This window comes from Mustela putorius, unplaced genomic scaffold, assembly GCF_011764305.1.
Source record: "Mustela putorius furo isolate JIRA1106 unplaced genomic scaffold, ASM1176430v1.1 tig00000228_pilon_pilon_pilon, whole genome shotgun sequence".
Classification (NCBI taxonomy): Eukaryota; Metazoa; Chordata; class Mammalia; order Carnivora; family Mustelidae; genus Mustela; species Mustela putorius.
The window spans coordinates 30,451,809-30,469,095 of NW_025421322.1; the positions used below are offsets into that span (position 1 = coordinate 30,451,809).

General features: G+C 43.4%; 1 protein-coding gene across 4 annotated transcripts in view; it reads right to left on the reverse strand.

Annotated features, from left to right (window-relative positions):
- Positions 1 to 17,287, reverse strand: part of ASAP1 (ArfGAP with SH3 domain, ankyrin repeat and PH domain 1) — a 350,132-nt gene that overhangs the window by 82,030 nt on the left and 250,815 nt on the right. For all 4 annotated transcript variants that reach the window (XM_045078132.1, XM_045078133.1, XM_045078130.1 and 1 more), the window contains exons 8-11: positions 13,047 to 13,176; positions 11,761 to 11,846; positions 2,171 to 2,246; positions 543 to 629 (exon numbers count right to left, since the gene is read on the reverse strand). In XM_045078132.1, coding sequence (XP_044934067.1) covers positions 543 to 629; positions 2,171 to 2,246; positions 11,761 to 11,846; positions 13,047 to 13,176 — 379 coding nt within the window. The remainder of the gene's footprint in view (positions 1 to 542; positions 630 to 2,170; positions 2,247 to 11,760; positions 11,847 to 13,046; positions 13,177 to 17,287) is intronic.

Here is a 17,287-nt window from a genome sequence, read left to right on the forward strand (position 1 = left end):
AACTGTGGACTAGTTCAGGCAGCTTCCATCTCAGGGTCCTCTCAGCATCCCCCTCTGCTGGCGCGCCCCTTCCCAGCAGATCTCTTATGGCACAAATACCACTTAGGGTATGGCTGCTGGTTTGTATGGCTGGCCTGCTCTCTACTAGATGATTCTAGAGGATTCTGTATCGGCCTCCTTCTGGCTGCTCAGAAAGACAGAGAAGACCTAAAGAGGACATGGGTGTGCACTTCACCCTGAGAGGACAGAGCACATTTGAAGTACATGACTTCAAAGCCGGAATGGCAAACCTAGGGTTCTGGAATTGTAGTTCAGGCATTAAGAACATCTTTTGTGCAGGAGGGCAAGGGTCATAAAGCATGGTCACTATACGGGGCGAGGCAGTGGGTATACACTTGCATCTTCTATCTTGTTTGTCCCCACAACCACGGTGGCAGGAAGCTGGTGACATGCCCATTTTGCAGATAAGGAAACACAGAGGCCATCCCAAGCCACCTCACTTTTTTACTGGTAGCCCTGCTGGAAACACAGAGATCACCTACTTCCTTCTGATCGAGTTGAAGAGAGGATTTTATTAAATCTCGGAGTGCAGTGAGCTGTTTCTTTTCTTCATCCTGGGTTTGTTTTATCTGTGACAGAAAAACAACTTTCATTACATATCTTTTATATATTAATGAGCTGAGTTTAATTCATCCAAATATGCCTGTCATCAAAAAGTTCAATGACATCATTGATTTCTTTATTAAAACCTTTACATGGTCTCATTTTTTTATATGAAAGGCAGAATTTTCTCATCTTATGTAAGTACCACTGACTTTTAAAATTAGTGACTTGATGCAACAGGCCTTCTTATTAATACATCTAGGCAAGACGATTAGCTCTGAAGTACCATTCTTTTTTTTTTTTTTTTTTTTTAAGATTTTATTCATTTATTTGAGAGAGAAAGAGAGAGCATGAGAGGAGAGAGGTCCTTGGGAGAAGCAGACTCCCTGCTAAGCAGGGAGTCCAACGTGGGACCCGATCCTGGGTCTCCAGGATCATGACCTGAGCTGAAGGCAGTCATCCAACCAAATGAGCCACCCAGGTGCCCTGAAGTACCATTCTTAAACAAAGTTGAGAAAGAACACTGGGTCACTTGCTTCTGGTTTTTCAAAAGGTGGTAGCAGGAATTCCATAATGTGACTAAATGGGCCAGAAAAACTGAAAAAGGACCAGAACCCAATGGGTTAAGGTATATGAATGTTTGCACAGTGGCACCCAAGGGTAAGGAACTAGTGCTGTTTTGTTTTGTTTTGAATCAGCTAGAACTTAAACCCAAATCATGTTAACTATTAAAAGACAATGGGGAGTGATGAGATCTGGGTGGCTCAGTCAGGTAAACGCCTGCCTTGGGCTTAGGTCATGATCCCAGGGTCCTGGGATTTAGCTCCATGTCAGTGGGGAGCCTGCTTCTCCCTCTCTCTTTTCCCTTCCCCCTGCTGCTTGTGCTCTCTTGTGCTCTAATAATAAACTCTTTAAAAAAAAAAAAAAAGACAATCAGAAAAAATACACAACTACACACAGTTTTTAAAGTTATAGAAAATAGAAGGAATTATTCCTAACTCTGAAACCTTATTTCAACATATGTAGTTGTACTCATAAAACATACTTTTAATATTATTTAGTGCCAAGTGGATTATGGGGAACAAACTGGCCATTTCTATTCCTGCATTTAGCTTTTTTCTCAGAAAAGTTTGTGTGACTTTGCTATTATAAAAGCAAAATTCCAGACATCTGATAAAAGAGAGAAAATACAGAACAGGCAAACAAAAAAAATCATAAACCTGCCTATTCCAAGATAATCTCAAGTTTTGTCTTTCATGGTCGAACATTCTTCCTCCAGGTGCTGACTGCAGGGCACTCACAGGTGAGGTTACTCAACCCGAATGGACAGCCACCTAGAACCGACCGTTACACACCCTGTTCCTCCTACGTCCCCAAAGTGTAATCTAGGACATCTGACTGTCAAGGCCTTCTGATTTAAACTGAAGGCTTACCTGCACTGAGTTTATCCTGACAGATCACTTACCCCTGCTTCTTTTCTTTAAAGCTCTTCTAATCCAGATTTCAAATGCACGGATATTTATCTACAAAACCAACATAAAATGCACGCGTTTCATGATATACTTACATTATATAAATCAGCAGCCAGTTTCTCGATGTACTGTTTCAATTTATCAGCCGTCTTCAAGCCATCTTGAAAGAAACTATGAAGGAGAACAGCAGAGATTTACCAGAAGTATAAAAAAGACATGAGCTCTAGTTACCCGTAAGATCTGAGAACATGAATCTATGTGCCCTCTACCCACACAGCTACACAAAACGCTTATAAACGCATTTCAGTGTTTTATAAAGATGCACCAACAAGCAGATTCCGGGCACTATCTGACACATGCTGGCAGCTGTCGCGTGAACAGAGGAAATTACAGCCGCCGCTCCAACACCGAGGTCTCATGTGCACACCCGTCTCTTCATGGAAACAGCCCTACCGGTTGTGCTGTATTTGAATTCTAAAGAGACAGACACCACAACTAGTGGAATATCATGAGGATGAATTAGACGCTGTAAGGAGAGGCTGCGGGGAAGCTGGCCACCTTTCATTTCTCCAAAGACCGCTGGGCACACGCTTGAAGCGCAGCAAGTTGGACGGATGGTGCCTGGCCACGTGCACAGTCAGACAGTGCTATGTCACCCCGCGTAAGAATCCGCGCTGGCAGGCACCGAGCGAGCAGAGCAAGCTGAACACGCTTGCACTTTATGTGAGTTATCTCATTCGCCCCCCACAGCAACCGGAAGGAGTTCACGAGCGCTTCAATCTCATTGCCTTTTCAGAGGATAAAACTGAGGCACAGGGTGAGTGCATCATCTGCTCGCGCATCTAGCGAAGTGGCAAAGCTGGGATTTGGGGCCAGGCTCTGACTCGGACATCCCCGCTCCTGACCGCCAAGTCAAGAGATTTCCTGTCTGATCCCTCCACCCAGGAGTCCCACTTGTTTCAGTGTTTGTATGGTTCTCTGTCCTGGAGGCTTCTCTAACCCTGCCTACCCCTCATCTTCCCCACAGAAGAATGAGGTCCTTAAGGACGAAGACTGTCTCATCTAGGGATCGCAATGGGTCCCGCCCCAGGCAGATGCTCAGTGAGTAACAAGAACGGAGTGCGATCAGGAAGTTTTAGGGCACATCTTAGGATCCATATCTGCAAATGTATTTAGCTTAACATGCACCATCACTGGTAACAATACATCCTTATCAGAACTGGCCCTCCAGGAATGAATACTGAAATCCCAGAGGTGTGAGAGTTTTTTAAGGTTGACACCTTCAGCTGAGAACCCTTACTAAAATAAGGAAAAGGAACACTCTCTTCACAAAGTCTGCCAGCAGAGGAATGGGGGAAGGAGGGCTTTCTGGTGAACCATTTAACTTGAGAGCTGCATTTAAACCCTTCTAACATTCAGTGGTTCACCACTGCCTATCGGGATCCAAGTTAAACTTCTCAGTATGGAATTGAATGCGACTTGTGTTCTGGCCCCTGAATAGCTTTCTGGTTTTATCTCCTACTATCTTCTTCGAAAAAACTGCACCCCAGCCATGCTACATTTTTTTTTTCCTTCAGTTCTCCCTGCCCTTTGCATCTGCTGTTCCCTCTTGCTGAAATGCCCCCCCCCCGCCCCCACGCTTCTACTGTAGTTCGGTTTGCTGCCGCCTCCCACGGCAGCTTGCCCATCCTATCCAGGGGATGGCATTTCCCAGCACGGCCTTGTGCCCAGGACTAATGCCAGCCCTAGAGCTGCAGGCTGTGCTCTGCCCAGGGCAGGCCATTTATGAACATTAACCTGGACCAGCAACATCTACATGCGGGGAAAAAGGGTGTGTGGAAGAGGCAGGAGGATGGCTACAAAGTCACTCACAGCAGAACCACTTCTCATCTCTGATACTGAAATCATTTCTGGACAAAGGGTCTGAAGATAGAACGTATCAGTGGAAGGTGGATGCCAGCAGGACTCCTTACAACAGAAAAGGGGCCTCAGCGTAAGAGGCTTAGGGCTTAGAATCTGTGCTCGAGGGCTTACTAGCAGGGGTTCCCTGGTGAGTCACTTCTGCTCACTGTTAACTGTACTCAGTGGGGCGGTAACACCGGTAACACCTAGGAACTCGCTCCACAAAGCGCTGGGTTGTCAGGACACGCTCAGCACGTGTTCTGTTCCTTCCCTGGACTGCGTGGGTTCATCACAGAAGGGGTCATGCTCTTCCCCGAGGGACAGAAATTCACTACAGACAGGTTTAGTGTTTCATTTTCACTTTCACCATGAAGGAAACTGAATAATCTTTTTTTTTTTTTTTAAAAAGACGAGTTTAAATGACAATGCTCTAGGTTTGTGTTTTCTAATGGGGTAGCCACTAGCAGCCAATTTAACTAAAATTCATGTAAAATTCAGTTCCTAAAGTCTCACCAGCCACAGCAGCCACGTGTGGCCAGTGGGTACCATGTTAAGACAGTAGAGAATACCACCATTTCCATCACGGCAGTTGTTCTCCTGGACTAACTGAGTAAGTGACCTCGGAGTTGAAGAGCACAAGGAATGTTATAAAACACACACATTCATCTGTTTTCATCTGAGACGGCACTGATAAAAATGACAAGTTACATGTCAGCACGTGAAGACAAGTTGGAAGGGACAAATTCCTCCCAATTCACAGGCTGAAGAAAGACCCCGACAAGTCTATCTTCCTACATTTGAATTCTTCACGACATTACAAACGCAGACTAAGAAAAATTAAGAGTAAGAAATCATTTTAATCTATAATATGACCCAATTTTTACAACCAAATCATATACATAAATCCAATTATCTTCTCACCGAGATAACAGGTTTTCTCTTTTGTTAACTTCATTTTCTAGAACACATTATATATTCATATATTAGACAAAACAAAATTAAGAAAAGAACCAACTGAGCTGAGTCCATCTCAGAAAGTTACGCTAGGGCTCGCTTCTGGGTTTTAGCGAGAAACGGGAACAGGGGGCCGAGGGGACAAGTGACAGGGAGAACAAAACCATCTTGACATTAGTAACACAGTCATCAGTAAGCAAAGGCCGACGTGCTGTCCACGGCAAGGTGGGTCTGGTGACCCCTGCCCTCTGTGCCTGACTGTGCCTCCCTTGAGCAGTCTCAGCCACGGGCTGGGTGGGCCTCAGAGTCACGGTCACACGTCACCCGCCACAACAATTCACGGAGGGAAGGGGCTTCTCTGTTCTTGGGCTCCTCCCTCCAGCTCACTGGCTCTGGTTCACCGGAAATACATGAACTCTGGAGTCAAAAGTGTATCACATTTTGGATTGAGAGCCAAAATCTCTCAATTTCACTGTGTGTATAACCTTGGGCAGGTTGTGACCCTCTCTGAGGGTGAGCATGATCATCCGAAGGTGGATGTTTCCTGGCTTCCGAGAGAGGCAGATGAACTACTACAGATAAGAGTGTTCTTTCTCCTCATTGGAAAAGGAAGCACAAATGTCAGTTCTGATGACCTGTCACTCAGTCTGAATGCGGAAAGTGACATCACCTCTCTGACACCCCACTTGCCCCTTGGCCACTTTCTCTGCACATAACTGAAATATAATGAGATCTTTGGAAAATAGATGATGATTAACAGTAATAATAATAATGACGATACTAATAATATACAACAGTAATAATAATAATACTTACTGGCACCTAAGTATTTATTCTGTGCCAGTCACTCGTTATTATGCATAATTAAGCATCCCTTTTAAGTCTCATTGGGAAGTCAACAAAATAGATCAAAACAAGGTAACTGAGGCCCAGAGAGTTTAAGTTGTTTAAATGGGGCCATCTAGTCATTGGGTGCAAAGTTGAGATTTGAGTGAAAGCACTCCCAGCTCTGGAGCACAGGTAGTAGTTAAACATATCAGGCTGATCTGGGTCCAAATCCTGGCTCTTCTGCTGAGTAACAGCATAATCTCTGAATCCCTGTGCCTCAGTGTCCTTTTGCAGGAAATGGAGATGATCCCATGTAGTGTGGAGAGTTCTTGTGAGCACTGTGATAATGTTCCTAAAATGCCAGGCACAGAGAAGAAGTTGAATACATGATGGCCACAGGCCAGCAAAATAAGCCTCATTATTTCTTTGACCTTAGAGACATAGCTGCATTGGCTTTGCTTCTGAAATAAGCAGCTTGAAAGAAACAGGACCATATTTTAATGACCCACAGTGCCAGAAAAAGAAAAGCTGCCAACTGATAGGCAGAAGGGCACTCACATTTCTCCCAACTACTGAAACACGCTCACGGCGGCAGAGTGCGGGCTTGTGAGTGTGAACACACACAGTCGCCCGTCCATCAGGCAGAGCACACGCTCAGAGCGAGGCAGTCCTCTTGAACCCGAGAAAGTCGCTACGTACTTCACCTCTTATTCTGTCCAAACAAGGATTGGAAAGGGAGATAGTATGTTCTTTCTGCTTTTAATTTAATTTCAAGAAAGAGAGACAGCAGGATCTTCCTACTACCCCAATCATATCCTGCTTGGCTTAGAAAGAGGGGCTATTTGGTCAAAGGCTGAAATGCTCTGGAAGCATATTATTTTCAAAAGAAGCCATGATGCCCTCGTAGTATCACAGAAAGGATGGTTCTTTAAAACAAATTAGAAAACAAATTAAAAAAAAAACGAAGTGATTTCTTAACACACCAACTACCAACCCCTCCTGAAAGCCTACTTCGAAGCTCCAGGTACTGATTTCCAGCTAGCGGGGCTGATATTCTCTTGATACATTCCACTTGAGTCCTGTGGTGGTTAAGGAACTTAAAGGGACAAGGGTTAATTCATATAAGTACTAATTAACCACAAATGTATCTTGACAGTTCAGGTCAAAGAGCTTGCTGATAGTGATATGCTGGGCTCACATTTAGAGAGTCTTAAAAACAGAGATGTCCAGGCCCAAATCCAGGCTTACCAAATTCAGATTTCTGACTTTATCAAGAGCATGCACTCTGGAGTCACAGAGACCTGGCTGTAAGACTTGGTTCTATCACCTTCTACATGTAAGTTCTATGGGGACATGGATCTTTGCTTTTGTTTTGTTACCGTTTTCTGCATTAAAAAAATTAAGATATAATTCATGTAATGTAAAATCTACCACTTCAAAGTGTACAATTCAGTGGTGTTTAGTCTGTTCACAATGTGGTGCAACTGTCCCCACTAATTCCAGAACACAGCTATCACCCCAAGAAGGAAGCCCGTACCTGTTAGCAATGGTTCCCAGTTCCTCCCTTGCCCTAGCAAACAATACTCTGCTTTCTGTCTTAGTGGACCTATCTTTACGGACATTTTGTTTAAACAGAATCCTACAGTATGGGGCCTTCCACGTCAGGCTTCTTTCACTTAGAATGTTTCAGATCTTCATCCCTGCTTCAGCACATACGTGGCTTTACAACCCTCCTGGGAGCTTCCTGAGTGTGATCTGAAACTGGCCGCTGTACACAGAGCGCAGGAAGAGACCTGAGCAAGCAGCGGGCCCCTGCACGTGGGCAGGGGCAGTTTCCATAAAAGCGAAGGGAGCTGACATGTGAGTGTTGTCTTGGGCGGCAGCTATGTGACTGGGTCCCTGCACCTGCCTTCCAAATCTCCAGTTTATAAAGAGACCCCAACTGTGCTCAGTCGTGAATACACTGCGCAGGTGTTCTCAATGCCACATCATCATCTCAAGGCTATGTCCTTGGGGCAGCCGCTGGGGATGGGAAAGGCAAGCAGAACCCACATTCCAAGGACAGCAGAGGGAGGGAGTCGCCTCTGAGCGCCACAGTCTGGCTCCTGGGGCAATCCGCAGTCATAGAGCCCAACAGCGTCCCACTGCGTTGCAGTACCGTACTTTGTCTGGGCATCAGCTGATGGGCATTTGGGTGTTTCTACACTTTGGCTACTGTGAATAATGAGGCTATAAGTATGTATGAACACATTCTTGTTCATTTTGTTAAATTTGTCATTTTGTTAACATTTTGTTAAATACTTTTTTCACTCCTCTTGGGTTATCTACCTAGGCATACGATTGCAAGACCATATAATTCTAGGCTTAAATTTTTGAGGAACTGCCAAGAGGTCTTCCAAAGTAGCTGCACCTACTTACATTTCTTTCAGCAATGTATTATGGGCTCCAATTTCTCTACATTCTCGCCAAGACCTAGTTTCCATTTTGTTGTTGCTGTTGTTTTTTTAAATCCTGCCATCCTACTGGGGGCAAAGTGGTATCTCATTGTGGTTTTGATTTGTATCTTCCTCAATGACTAATGACATGGAGATTTGTTTCTTGTGCTTTTGGCCATTGTGTATCTTTTCCAGAGAAATGGCTATTAAAATTCTTTACCCACTTTTAAAATGGATTATCTTTTTGTTGTTAAGTTGTAGGAGTTCTTTATATATTCTGGATACCAGACCCCTATCAGATAAATGATTTGCAATTATTTTCCTTCCATTCTGTGGGCTGTCTTTTTGCCTTTTTAAAAATTTTTTTAAAATTTTTATTTTTAAAGATTTTATTTGACTGAGAAAGAAAGAGAGAAAGAGAGAGACAAAATAAGCAGGGGGAGCAGCAGACAGAGGGAGAGGGAGAAGCAGGCTCCCCGCTGAGTAGAGAACCTGATGTGGGGCTCCATCTCAGGACCCTGGGATCACGACCTGAGCCAAAAGCAGATGCTTAATTGCCTGCACCACCCAGACGCCCCTTTGCTTTCGTAATAATGTCCTTTCACTCACAAAGCCTTTTTGAATTTTGAAGTCCAACTTACCTATTTCTTCCTTTGGTTTCTTTTGCTTTGTCCACTTTGACATGTTTACGAAGCATCTACTGAATGAGTGAATGTGCCTCGGGGCAAGTTACTCATCCTTCCAGAGCTACAATTCCCTGATTGCCCTTGATAAATGTTAGCTATTATTATTGTAAAATTAAGGATAATATAGTAATGTTTGTAAGTGCTCATGATCCTGCAGATCACAATGACACTTGCTAGGTGGTAAAAGGCGTGGGTGAACCGTAGGATATTATGCTTGTTCTGAAGGCAGCATGTTCCCCACAATGTTCAAGTGTCAAAGTGACAAGCAGTTGGTGTGGGTGAGCTGGAAAGGGTAACAGCAAGTCGGAAGCTCTTCTTTTCTGCTCCCCATATTGTTCCACTGTAGCAGCTGCATCCCCGCTGAGGTGCTGGGACTGCATTGGGTGTTACCAGAGCAAACTTACTCTTAGATGCCCCTTGACTTTGTACTGAAAATCATTTGGGGAACTGGAGTAAGTACGTAGGATAAGAAATCCTCCTTTTTTTTTTTTTTTTTTAAAGGATTTTATTTATTTCTTTGACAGAGAGAGTGAGAGAGTGCACAAGCAGGGTGAGTGGCAGGCAGTGGGAGGGGGAGACGCAGGCTCCCCGCTGAGCAGAGAGAGCCCAACACAGGGCTGGATCCCAGGACCCTGGGATTGTGACCCAAGTCAAAGGCAGACACTTTACCAACTGAGCCACCCAGGTACCCCCGCCCCCACTGCTTCTGAATTAGGTAGAGATGGTTTACAAGTCTATTAAGGGTTTCTGAAGAATTGCCTGAAGTAGGAAAGAATTGAGTCTCCCTGAAAGAGTATTACCCCGGCCTCTTGCTATGTGGGAATTCTTGAGGTTCAACCAGGGGCAGAACCCCATTATAACCTCTTCCCAGAAGGAGGGAATACCTCCTCCCACAGGGAGGTTTTTACTGTGTGGGGTTTCCTTCTGCTATCTCTCTCTGCTCCAGAGAGATTCTTCTACCAGATTCCAAGGACCAGATGCCAGCCATCCCCCAAGTCTACTCCGGACTGCCGCCACCCGCCACCCCCCACTTCAAGGAGCCCTTCTCAGTCCACCTGGATGAAAGTCTCCCCTTCTCCTGATGCCCTACCAGCAGTTACTTCCAAGGCCCACTGTGATGACTGATGACCCAACTCACTTCCTGTACCAAAGAATTAGCTCCTGAGAGCAGAGTACTTGTTTCAAAGGACCTGGCCTTTGTCAGTGGATGGATAAGTATTTCTGGAAAGTGAAAAGGCAGGAAGCGAAGGAATGAAGGGAGGGCGCATTAGCTACCCAGGTCAGAGTTGCTCTTCTCACGTTTAGGAACAAAGGTTAAGAACTGTATAGTTTACAAAACATCTTACATCTTGGAAAGCTAATGTTTGTGGAGGTTAAACCCTTCTCTGTACGGTAAGAGAATGTGAGATCAGAAGATTTCTGGGGTGCCTGGCTGGCTTAGTTGGTGACGCATGCAACGCCTGGTCTCAGGGTTTTGAGTCTGAGCAGCACACTGGGCTCACAGCTTACTTTAAAAAAAAGAGAGAGAGAGAGAGAGATTTCTAAAATCGGTAAAATCAGATTTGCTACCAAAGTGTTATAATGGAGAAGACTAAGAGTTTCCCTTATTTCAGTAGAGGTTTCAAAGCAGTGATGCATTTCTAGGAAAACTGAAATTGATGAAAGATGAAATTCAATTCCACCCAAAGCTAAAATTAGGGACCAGGTCTTCAGCATGAGGCTGTCACAGGCAAATTCTGTCTTATAAACATGCAGCTGTTTCCACTTCAATGTATTTTTTCCTTGTATGTGATACATATTTATTTATAAAAGGTGGAATTTATTTTGAGAAGAAAAAAGTTAACAAATCAGATCTATGTAAATAAAAATTTGATCGTTAAAAGCTTCTCCTGAAACAATTCTGTACGATACATGTATGAACGAATGATTCCAGTGCTGCTTGGAATCCTCAGAGCTGCAAACACATACAATGTAGTTGGCTCCACATGCATTATCTCATTTAATTCTCACACATCTACTAACCTTAACCCCACCTTAGAGCTGAGGGTACTGAGGTTTAAAGAGGAACCAGATGAAGATCATATAGTCACCTGGCTGCAGAGCCAAGGTCTGAACTCATCTTTCTGGCTCACGCCTTCTGTGCATTCCACAGTATTAATGCTGACCTCCTTAGCTGTCCCAGTCAAATATGAAGATCTTATTAGAGCATTACAAATTTTAATAATGGGCACGTTTTCACATAAAAACTCTACCAGAAAACCCATGAAAGCTAATCCAGTAAATAAACAAGAAGTAAATAAGCAAATGCAATACCACAGAATCTCAAACATAGTAAAAATGCAAAATTAATAAGCAAAAATGGTGCTGGTATAAACAGCGGATGTACCACCAATTCATAGGAATCTGAGTACAGAGGCAAAGTATTCTTAGTGCCCCAACTATTTAATTTCACCTAATTTAGATGACAAAGAAAAACACTGCAAAGAAAAATACGTGGAACAAATGACCCGATAATAGGTAAACTGCCAAGTAAGGGAGGAGGGCGTGGAGGTCACTGGAGCCTCTGTCGCAACAGGGATGTGACAGGGACGCATGTATCTGTAACAAGAGCTTCACGGACTGTCAAGGCCACTGTCAGCATTTGTAAGTAATACAGCATTTTTCAGTAGCCAAATACTTGCACTCATCTGAGTTACTTACTTACAGAAAACAACAAAGATGGAACATAATACTATTTCTTATGAGGCTTTGGAAGGTTCTGATATCACACTATATATAGTGACCAAATGAAAACCAGAAAGGAAGAAACAATTAAGAAAACCAAGTAAGTGAAGGGGGTCTTACTTGGGCTAATAATTGTGACCATGATATTCTACTTACTTGCACTGTGCATGATAATACTTTATGAGATTCTGCAGCAGATCCACACCCTTTTTGGTCTTGATTTCATTAACTTTAATGAGATACTGTGGAAATAAAACAAAATTTTATGTTGCTCATTACAGATACGGTTTTACAGCCGTGGGTTTGGGCAGCAGAACACCAGTCATGAATCCACACAAGTTACTGAACCTTGGCTGCCCGCAGACAGCGTGAGTTTAATTCGGGAAATGCTGATTTGGCAGTCCCAAGTGTATAAATGAAATGATTAGACTGTTAGCGTTTTATAAATGCTCATTAGTTTACAAGACAAGCAGAATCAAACATAGTAAAACATTCTAGAATAACTGATTATTTCCCCCTGGTGCAGTGGATCTTAAACTTAAGGGTTCACATGGTCAAACCCTGAAGGATGGTTGACTGTTCTTTGCAGAAAACAAGGAAAACAGCATCTCTTGAGGCACAGGCCATCCGATAGCGAAACTTTCAGGAAGAATTTTTGGTATTCAAGAATGGAGGAATTAAAAAAAAAAGGTGGAAGAATTAAAATAACCCATTATTAATTTATGCTGTTAACTAACACTACTAGGTCTGATTTTTACTAGTAGGTCAAGATTTTCTGTTGAGATTGTTTGCTTTTTTTCACTTGTTTTATTATGAGAAGTGTTTGAGAAGAAGCTTAAAGTATGGGGGGAACATTTAAAAAAGAAACACTTAAAATTGATAAAATTCTATCCAACTTAGTATTTTCGGGGAACTATAAAAGGAACTCTACAACAGAATGGGCAGGATGCCAGGTCAGGGAGTGCCAGTGTTCACTGGGAACCCAGTTTGAGAACCACTGCTCTAAGTCCAAAGAAGCATGCTTTCATGAACTCAGGCTTTCTTAATCACTACTTTATTTAAGCATTTGACTTAGCATTCAACCCAGACATGTGGTTAAAAAAACAATAAACATGCTCTACACCTGTACCAGGAAGACTTCATATTCACCAGGGTTACTTCTCACCAAACATTTTTTTCCACACTCACTCACAAGCAACATTAAAGTTCTCACCAAAGAATCCTGTTTTGGCATAAAGAGCCCCCCAGGACCAAGGCTCAAAATATGAGACAACAGTGAAATGGCGGATCCCACAAGGCTTGGAGAAAAATGGAGACGAGAACCCTTAAGAAACAGTCCCCTCCTCTAATAACCAAACAGCCTGCATTTAAGCATAAAAACTCCCAACTAGCCGGAGAGATCACAGTTACTCCAGGGAAACGCTTGCAGAAGTCGTTCGTACCTCGCACATCTGGAGCTGGAAGAGGCGCCGTTCCTTCTCCATCTCTTCTGCGATCTCAGCCCCCGTGATCTCTGTCCGGATCATGCCGTGCTGCTTCGCGTGCTCTCTTTTCTCCTTCTCAATCTTCGTGCTGTAGTTAAAGCAGATGCCATCATTAAAAAAAAGCTCTGATCGTTCCCTCCTTTAACGAGAGCCAGTAATTGCTTCTTATTTACAAGAGGTCAGCAGCAGGAACTCTTATGTTGGTAACATTGGTCAAAAGGAAGAATGAGAGAGAACACACACACTGTAGAGATGAACACCTCGGGAACCTCTTACATTTTAACTGTGATCTTACACATGGATGAATTCATTCTTTTTTTTTTAAGATTTATTTATTTGAGAGAGGAGAGAGAGAAAGAGAGAGTGCACGCACATATAGGGGAGAGAGTCCTAAGCAAGGACTTAGGCATCCGACACAAAGCTCCATCTCATGACCTTGAGATCACAGCCTGAAGTGAAATCAAAAGTCAAATGCTTAACCTAACCGACTGCGCCACCCAGCACCCACATGTGGATGAATTCTTATAAATTCTCTCATATTTTGGTGGGCATGAAGAAATATTGACAGTTGACTTTTTCTTGGGTAAAGTACTTTACGATGAAAAAGAATCAGAAAGTTGAAGAACTGAGGCATATCGAGATTACTAACAGATGATGGGTCTGAGAATTATTTCAAGACAATCAAAGTGAACAAAAAGTAGTCAAAGGTAATTTCCAATATTCCTCTAAACCTGGGACATTTCCATATCCCCATAACACATTTTAATAATTCAACCATCAGGGACAATTATACAAAATAAGGATGGGAAAAATCCCAATCTGTAATTTGGATCCTATAAAACGTTCTTCGGTGTGGACGGGCAAAGAGGGAAGGAGCCAAGTACGAAGGAGGACCCGCACGCGTACGTGCCGCCGAAGCGAGCGCGAAGGAGGTCCCGTACGCGTATGTGCCGCCGAAGCGAGCGCGAAGGAGGACCGTACGTGTATGTGCTGCCGAAGCGAGCACGAAGGAGGACCCATACGAAACCAACACAGCCGAAGCTAACACTTGGCTATGACAGATGGTACTTTGGCAGTAACACCAATGGTTATGACCCTCTTTCCGAAATAACTTGAAAACAGACTTCCAATTTCAGGAAGAGTGAATTTTAGTTGTGAATGCAAAGGTGAACTGACTTAGCTTTCAAATCTTCTTTTAAATTGTAGTTGTAGGAAATCAAACCCCAAAGACAGCCAATATCCCTGTCTATATACAAACACGGTAGAAAATCAACTCATGGGAAAATCTACTATAAATCTGGTTGGGATGCCTCTATCACTGTAATGCCATATCTTATTAGCCATATTGGCCATCAAGCAGCATGAAAGCAGCTGGGGCTTAAGCCTCAGCTCTCTCCACTGCTGTGGGTGGGAAGAGAAGCAAAAAAGGAGGAGAGAATTCAACAGGTATCTGGAAGAGCAGGTCTACACAGAGGAAAAGAGAAAGTGCACACCCTGAACCACAGGGGTACCTCCATGGCCTTGGTTGCTTCCAGAATACCATAATATACAATCACCAGACAGGGGGCTGAGGGGACTGAATGATGCCAGAAGACACGCCTCTGGATACTGACATTTAGAGTGCTCCTGATGAACAAGCTGTCTTGGGCCCCTGGGTGGCTCAGCTGGTTGCGCATCTGACTCTTGATTTTGGCTCAGGTTCTGATCTCACAGTCCTGGAACTGAGCCCTAGATCAGGCTCTGTGCCCAGCAGGGAGTCTGCTTGAGAGCCTCTTTCTCCCTCTGCCCCTCCCCACTCTCTCTAAAAAAGAAAAAAAAAAGAAAGAAAGAAAAAAAAGGAAGAAAAAAATCTATCTTGACATCCTAAAACCTAAAAAGGCAGCTCACGGCATTCTTGCCCGGTCCTGATGACAAGTATGATCTCTCCATCAACTGTTGAGTGCTTTGCTCTCAGATATGAATGGGCAGTGAAGGAAAACCTCCAAAATGAAGGCAAGAGATCAAAATAGCAAGTTGGGGGTGGTGGTGAGGTAACCAGAGGCAGTAAGAAAAAGAATATCTTATAAAACATAATCAAATCCTCAGCTAAAATACTGTTTCTATGAAAAAACAAGAAACTTAAGAAAATTTTTTTTATTACACTATGTTAGACACCATACGATACATCATTAGTTTCTGATGCAGTGTTCCATGATTCATTGTTTGCGTACAACACCCAGGGCTCCATGCAATCCGTGCCCTCCTTAATACCTGTCACCAGGCTCACCCATCCCCCCAACCTCCCCTCTAAAACCCTCAGTTTGTTTCCCAGAGTTCACAGTCTCTCATGATTCATCTCCCATTCCAATCTCCCCCTCTCATTTTTCTCTTTCTTCTCCTAATGTCCTCCATGCTATGTTCCACAATAATGTTCCATAATGTCCTTATGCTCCACAAATGAGTGAAACCATACAACTGACTTTCTCTGCCTGACTTATTTCACTCAGCATAATCTCTTCCAGTCCCATCCATGTTGATGCAAAAGTTGGGTATTCATCCTTTCTGATGGCTGAGTAAAATTCCATTGTGTATATGGACCACATCTTCTTTATCCATTCATCTGCTGAAGGTCATCTCGGCTCTTTCCACAGTTTGGCAATTGTGGCCATTGTTGCTATGGACACTGGGGTGCATATGGCCCTTCTTTTCACTACATCTGTGTCTTGGGGGTAAATACCCAGTAGTACAATTGCTGGGTCATAGGGTAGCTCTATTTTTAATTTTTTGAGGAACTCCCACACTGTTCTCCAAAGTGGCTGTACCAACTTACATTCCCACCAACAGTGTAAGAGGGTTCCCCTTTCTCCACATCCTCTCCAACATTTGTTGAAACAACAAGGAACTATAAAAAGACCACCAAAACCTCCCAACTAATCAAGAAAAAGTGCTCTGGAAATTGAAAATATGGCAGCCAAATAAAGTCGACTGAAACAGTGGGAATAAAAGGGTGAAAATAATCTAAAACATAACAGACAAATAGGACAGAAAAGAGAGAAAAATTATAACAAGCACCCGGGGAGTCCAATACTATATGGTGAGGCATTTTAGGAGAATAAACAGAAAAACAAAACAGATGGGAGGAATGACAGGAAACATTTCTAGAACTGAAGACTAAAAATTGCAAGGAGAAGGTCAATGCATGCAGAAATGTCGAAACTTTGGGGAAAAAAAAGACTAGAATTTTCTTTTCTTTTTAAAGATTTATTTATTTGAGAGAGAACGCACAGGGGAAGGGGCAGAGGGAGAGGGAGAATCTTTAAGCAGACTTCCCGCTGAGCATGGAGCCTGACATGGCGCTTAATCCCAGGACCCTGAGATCAAGACCTGAGCCGAAATCAAGGGTCAGATGCTTAACTGACTGAGGCACCCAGGTGCCCCAAAATATGAACATTTTCTAACTGTGAATAAGTGAACCCCTTCCCCAAACCCCCATGTCACACACAGAGAAATGGGGATTAAAGCCGCATCGGAATTTTTCATTACACTGGAAATAATGAGACAGTGGAGCAATCTCTTCAATAGTTCGAGTGAATATGGTTATAAAATTAGGATTTTACATTCAGCCAAACTCCCATTCTGTGTGATGGCAGAATGAAGATATTTCTGGACATGCCAAAATCTGAAACATTTCCCTCCTTTAGAGCTGTTTCCTGCAAACGACTAGAAGTAGCATGCCACCAAATACAGGACTGCTCCAGGAAAGAGAAGGAGGACCATCCCCATGGAAAGGCAGCCCAGGATGCCAGTGACACTGCTGATCTAAAGAGCTGTGCAAGGATTCTCCAGACAGAAAAGAAGGGACTGACAGAGAACCCAATGTTAATCCACACATAATCATCGTTACAACGTAGAGAGTGTATTTTCTAAACAGAAACAGTACTTATAGATGTTGGGCATTGGTGGGAACAGATTCACAGAGACCAGGCAAATGCAGAAATGAGGCAATAATTTCATTAAGGAAAGGCAAAAAATGGTGCTGTAAGAATGGAAATCCATTATAAGGCACCATTCAACTGCCCCCCGAACATCTGCACTCCCAGTTCAAAACTGACAACTGGTTTACCTATACACCATTGTATGAACCGCACTGGCTGACCTGGGTTGGGGTGGGAACGTGACGGGGCTGGCTGTGCACAGAGCTAAGCCCTTATCTGCGGCAG